This window comes from Hydra vulgaris, chromosome 09, assembly GCF_038396675.1.
Source record: "Hydra vulgaris chromosome 09, alternate assembly HydraT2T_AEP".
NCBI classification, from domain to species: Eukaryota; Metazoa; Cnidaria; class Hydrozoa; order Anthoathecata; family Hydridae; genus Hydra; species Hydra vulgaris.
Window position 1 is genome coordinate 23,370,900 of NC_088928.1, and position 6,808 is coordinate 23,377,707.

At 30.3% G+C, this 6,808-nt stretch overlaps 1 protein-coding gene across 1 annotated transcript; it reads left to right on the plus strand.

Moving 5' to 3' along the window:
- Positions 1-525: 525 nt before the first annotated feature.
- Positions 526-1,869, plus strand: LOC124811018 (zinc finger MYM-type protein 1-like). The gene has a single exon (XM_065806650.1). It carries the CDS (start codon positions 526-528, stop codon positions 1,867-1,869), a length of 1,344 nt encoding a protein of 447 aa, XP_065662722.1.
- Positions 1,870-6,808: the final 4,939 nt, after the last annotated feature.

Genomic DNA, 6,808 nt, shown 5'->3' on the forward strand with positions numbered 1-6,808 from the left:
AATCTTTGAACGCACATGGCTCATATATTCTTTGAACAGCAATAAAGTGTTTTGTTTTTGTTGCAAACTTTTTGGGATAACTTTTTCACTATTCCGGCAAGAAATGAACACTTGGGAAGGCTTGTCAAAAAAACTTAAAGAACATGAAACATGCAGTGCACATTTCTAGTGCTTTGAACAATGGATGACTTTACGAAAAGGTTAACTGATATTTTCTTTAATTTATTGCTTTGTTACTTTTTTTTTCTTAATTAATTTCTTTTTCTTCAATTTTGGTAATGCTGGCATTCCAAATCAAGCTACCATAGACGAGAAACAACAAAAGTTGCTTCATAAAGAGCGGATATTTTGGAGGGCTGTGTTAGAAAGGATACTAGACACCTTTATTATTATTATACCTTATTTATTTCTACAAGAAATCTTGCATTACGTGGTTCAGACACAGCCATTGGTTTAAAGAGCAATGGAAACATTCTTGGGGTGTTTGAATTACTGGCTAAGTATGATACCGTTCTCAATTAGCTTATGCAAAGAATTCAGGACAAAGAAACCAAGGAGCACTACTTGAGCAATGACACACAGAACGAGTTGATTAGACTTTTAGCCAGGGAAATTGAATCCAAAAATCTTTCTAAGGTAAAAAAGGCAAAATGCTATTCTATTATTTTAGATTGTACGCCAGACGTTTCGCACAAAGAACAAATGAGCATTATTCTGCGATCAGTAACATGTACTCCTGGAGTAGGTATCGACATTTCCGAAAATTTCTTTGGATATCTCACAGTAAATGATACCACTGGAAAAGGGCTTTTCAATGTGTTTTTAAATCAGGTAAAAAATTGGGCAAAAAATCTAAATATTTTAGACTGTCGAGGTCAATCTTACGATAATGGTGCTAATATGAAAGGAAAAGTAAAAGGTGTTCAAGCAAGGTTTCTGGAAATGAATCCTAAGACCTTATATGTTCCATGTGCTAACCATTCACTCAATCTTGTTATTGTTGATGGTGCACTGTCATCCATTAGTGTAATTTCTTTTTTTGGTGTTCTTTCAAGGTTATACACGCTCATTTCATCGTCTCCTCCTCGATTGGAAATTTTAAAATCATGCGTGGTAATTTCAGTCAAGCCAAAATCAGATACCAGATGGGAAAGTAGAATAAACTGTGTTAAACCACTTCGCTTCTATTTAAAAGAAATCTTAGAGGCACTTGAAAAATTGGAAGAACATCCCTTAGAAAAAAGAGATGGGGCAACAGCCACAGAAGTACAATCGCTGACAGAATATATTAGAACATGGCCTTTCTTATTATCAATCATTATTTGGTATAACCTTTTATTTCAAATTAACAAATCAAGTAAGCTGCTTCAGTCTTCTGCAACCTCTCTCGACATATTAGCTAGTGAAATAAATGCAACAAAAGCGTTTCTTTATGAGTATCGCAAAAATGGATTTTCTGACGCACGTGTTAAGGCATCAGAAATCGCAGAAGTATTGGGTATTGAAAAGGTTTTTTCGATGGTGCGTTCACGAATAAAAAAATCGATTTTTTCATACAAGTGTGCTGATCACACTTGGCAACCTGAACATCAGTATAAAGCAGATTTCTTTTTGCCCCTAATTGATATGTCAATTGCATCAGTAAAAGAGCGTTTTGAACAGATCAGCATTGTCACAAAGCTTTATGACTTTCTTTACCGATCTGCGAGTCTTACCAAAGCTTGTAATAAAAATTCTCTGTCTGCTTATTGCAAAAATTTGCAAATAAAGCTTGCTGATTTAGATTCTAAGGATTTAGAATCGGAGTTAAAACGTTTTGTCATAGTTATAAAGGAGGAAAAAAAATGCTCTCCTAAAATCTGCATATGACTTCCTAAACTACATCTACAAAGAAGAGCTGCAAGAAACTTATCCCAATCTAGTTATTGCGTTGCGAATCATTCTTACTTTACCAGTTACTGTTGCAAGTGCAGAACGTAGCTTCAGCAAGTTAAAACTAATTAAAACATTTCATAAGTTAGTATAAATAATCTTGCTTCATTATACATAAATACGTGTAGCTTTATTTCTTTGTATTTTTAAATAGGTCAACAATGGTCGATGAACCTTTGTCTTCCTTAGCAATGCTGTCTATTGAGAACGAGGTTGCAAGAACATTAAGTTATGAAGACATAATAAATGAGTTTGCAAGCATGAAAACACGTCGCAAACCCTTTTTTTGATGGTTTGCGACGTACTTCTATTATCTGCGTAATGCATTTACAGTAGTTAAAGAAACTCTTCACTAGTAACTCTATATCAATTTAACAATTATAAAATATATCTAATTGAATTTAAGCGTTAACTTGATTGCAATTAGTTTTATGAACGGCGACGTTAAAATATGTCAGGTACCCAGCTGTTTTGAAGTAATCTGTAAAATTTATCCACTTTTTTAGAAAAAAAAAAAAATTGGGGCCGTAATGGCTAGTTTTTTTTGGGGGGGACCCCAAATCCACAAGCCACGGCACTGACTACTACTTACTAACACCACTATAAAGTTCGGCAATAATATAAAGTGATATCTACAATTCGTTGGAGCGAAAACTTTTGTTAATTGAAAAAAAGTTACTATTTTAATGCGTCAAAAAAGTATTGGTTTCTATTAGCATTTAATAACAATTTGAATCCAAGATAAAAGTTGAAATGAAAATGAAGTTGTAATAAAAATGAAGTTGTAATGAAAATGAAGTTGTAATAAAAATGAAGTTGTAATGAAAATGAAGTTGTAATGAAAATGAAGTTAAAAGATTGTTTTAATAGCTATTTTGTTCAAAATTGATTTAAAAAAGTTGCAATAACCTTTAAAAAATAAACAGAGTGTTTTTCCGTACCAAAAACTTCAGTCAATGTATAAACAACATTGCGTCAGTCTCTATTTAATTCAGTCGATGTGGTAAACTATCAATAAAAAGTAAGCATAAATCAGCTGAATTAAACAGTGATTGGCACATTGTTCGTACATTGACTGATGGTTTTGATTCATACAAGCAATCTATTTATTGTTCGTACATTGACTGATGGTTTTGGTTCATACAAGCAATCTGTTTATTGTTCGTACATTGACTGATGGTTTTGGTTTGTACAAGCAATCTATTTATTGTTCGTATATTGACTGATGGTTTTGGTTTGGACAGGAAATCTATTTATCAAAAAAATAATAATAACAATAATAACTATTAAAACTATCTTTTAACTTCATTGTCATTATAATTTTCATCTAAGGTTCTAAATATTATTAAATATTTAGAACCTTAGATGAAAATTTTTACTCCATGTAGATAAAGTAGTAAAGAAGGTTCTGAACTAAAATATAACTTCAAAACATTACCAAATTTTAATTGCAGACAGTTCTATTTGAGCATTAAAAAATCTGGCCATTAAAAAAAAATAAAAATACAATTACACAAGACTTGTTTGCCCTATATAGTTGTATTTTGTTCAAAACCAAGTTCCAATATTGAAGATTGTGCTGTGAAAATTTCAATATTGAAGATTGTGCTGTGAAAATTTCAATATTGAAGATTGTTCTGTGAAAATTTCAATATTGAAGATTGTTCTGTGAAAATTTCAATATTGAAGATAGTGCTGTGAAAATTTCAAGTTAATAGGTCGAATAAAAGTTTTTAAAAATGTTGTTTTAATTTAAAGGACTGAGAAAATCATATTTCTGAGAAAAATTAAAAACAAAATAAAAAAATAGTATAAAAAATTGAAGACTAGTTTACAGCAGAACGATATGTTTCCTCATCTGACTCTTTTTTTATTATCAAAAAATCCTTTTATAACACATTTTCTAGAGTAAAAGTAGCACAAACCAGACAGTGCGCAAAAGCGGAATCTTATCGGGAAAACTAAATATCTTCACTAAAAATAAAGATATTTGCAAATTTTAAAAGATATTATAGTTAATTTTAATAATAAAAATATTAATTATAATTTAATAGGTTAATCTGTTTATTATTTTTTCACTTTAATTGAATTTTTTTATTATGTTTAAATGAAATTATTTTATTATTTTTTCACGCTGACTGTATTTTTTTCATTTGGGTTTTTTAAATTTTCACACTTTTGTGTTAACTAATTTTGTTTTTTTTGCACTTATTCTATTGAAGTTAAAGTGAAAAAGTACACAAAGTAACCACAAAAGTGCATTGTTTCTTCCTTTTCTTCTTTAGATGCTTGCCCAACGGGCATTTGTTTTTAAAAGTTACGTTCTAAATGCTTTTTAAACGTCTTTTAAACGTCTTCTAAACATTTTAAGGTATAGAACTTTAAAAAGACGTTTAAAATACGTTTAAAAGATATCGAGAACGTAGTTTTTAAAAAACAATCCCCGTAGGGTGGCGATTAGGGCTTTGGTAGACAATTAAATCAAGTTCAAAGCTTAGTGAGAGACTATTTACAACAGCAACAAACATCGCATCTTTGTGAGCAGGGTCATGCGCACCAGAAATTATTGCCCGTTATTTTGATGTTTTGAAAAAACATTTTGATTTAGAATAAATAGGTTTTAGTAAAGCCATACATTTGTGGAATTGTGATAAAACTGGTTTCAATGGTGACAAAGGCGATGTGAAAGTATTACCAGAAGAGGTGCAAAGCGTCCACTAGTATTAACTAGAAATAATGAAAAAGTTAATTACACTGTTCTTAATTGCGTTAATGCTGACGGATTCATTCTACCGCCTTTTGTTGTTTAAAAATCAAAGAATCGAGTTTATAATGATTAGGTTAACAGAGGCCCACTAAGCACACTTTACACAACATCGCCATCTGGTTGGACAGAAAGTAATCAATTTTCGCAGTGGCTCAATGAAATGTTTATTCAACATATTTTCCTTTTGGATGGCCACAGCACACACATGTCATTAAGTGTAGCCTTAAATTTTAAAGAAAACAATATAACACTAATTTGCATTTCCGCCCATTCATCTCACATTCTTCAGTCTCTTGATGTTGGCGTACTTTGCCATTTCAAAGATGTTTGGCGTGATATTTTAACAAAATTTTATGCTGAAAGTGGTTTAAACAATTTGTCCAAAAAATTTTTCTTAAGTCTCCTTGCACAGTTGTATAGAAGCAACAAAGCTTACACTCGTACTCAAATTATTGTTGGTTTTGAAAACACTGGGTTCTTTCATTAAATGTTGTCTTGACCTAAACAAAAAACAAAATTAAAAATTAGTCAAACTTTTAATAACATCTTAATGACATCATCAGCAGTTACAAAATCGCCACGCAGCCCAAGTTCTTTGTCTCAAACTGCTCAACAAGCACAAACCTTAATTCCACCAGCAACTCCAACTTCAATTTCAACTTTAAATTTAACTTCTCAAAAAGAATTGGCGACTCGTATGAAAATCAGTCTTGAAAGAGCTCTCTTTTATAATTTTTAATTCCAAAACGCTTTTGAGCATCCTGAAAAAAACTCAGAAATGTCAGAAAAGTGACTAATCAAGCGTTTACAGAAGAAGCATGATTAAACCATTTAAGAGAAGAACAAGACGCAAAGCTATTAAGACGAGTATAATGTTGAAATTGCAGCAGCAGAAGTAGAAACTCCTGCCAACAAAGCCAAAAAAAAATACAAAAAGTGCCAAAAGTTTTTTGAAAATGAAAAGCCAGAGATGCAAGTTTTATGGAAAACTTGTGAAAAATTAAGTTGCAGTTTGTGGCTTTGTGAACCTTATCTCCCAAAAGGATATATAAAAGGCGAAGAATTCTTTTGCACGAATAGTTGCAGAACCTAGTTTATAATTTTTTTTTTTTTATTTCAAGCTCAAGCTTTTTTTTATTTTTATTTCAAGCTCGTGTTTTTTTATTTATTTATTTTTAGTTTTTTCTGCTTGTATTATCATTATTATTACTTGAACAAGAATCTTGAACAAATTTAGATCGATTCTCTAACAATCAACTAGAAACGCAATGCAGACAAATAATAAGAATTAAGATTATTATTTGTATTAATATTATGTGTATATTTAAACATTAAAAATAAAAATATTGAATTTATCAATATTTTTTCTTAAAATTTGGAACTGTCCGCTTTTAGGGACGATTTTCCAAAAGCGGACATTTAAAAAAAAAAAAAAATCTTATTTTCCATAGAAACTTGAAATTTGACAAAAAAAATTTTACACTACAGAATTGCTCTAATAAATAACTAGTTCTCAATATTAAACAAGTTATTTAGCTTTTTGTGAAGAGTGTTCGATTTGTTTAACTTTTACTCTATGTTTTTTTCATTTTACTCAATTGATTGGCTTGTTAACAAGCTCATTTTTGTTAAATAAAATATAAAATAGCTGTAATTTAAATACTTTCTTTTTGCATTCAATCTTATTTTATTTTTTATATAACTTCTGTTTACTTACTCTATAGATATAAATAAAGGTATCAAAAACACATAAGTAGCTAATTATATTACTGAAATGTATAGACAATAATGAAAACATAACATAAGACAAATATAATCACTTTTTCTTCTTCTTTAAATGTCAGCATAGTACTAACCCCCTGGTTTGTAGATAGCAGAATGCCGTAAAACAAGGAAAAAAAAACAGAAACTGGATCTTGCAAACCGAATTAATACTTTTGGGAGAATAATAATGGCAGGCTAATACGGTTGTCAATGTGTTGCTAAGGATAAAAAAGATCAACAAAGCCCATAAAAACGCAAAAATAACTTACCACAAAATATATATTTTTGGAACCTACGATGATTGAATTAAGTGATAAAGCTAAAAAAAAACACAATTAAAAACAA

Coding starts and splice junctions, on each gene's coding strand:
- LOC124811018 (XM_065806650.1), top strand. CDS start 526: ATGCAAAGAATTCAGGACAAAGAAACCAAGGAGCACTACTTGAGCAAT.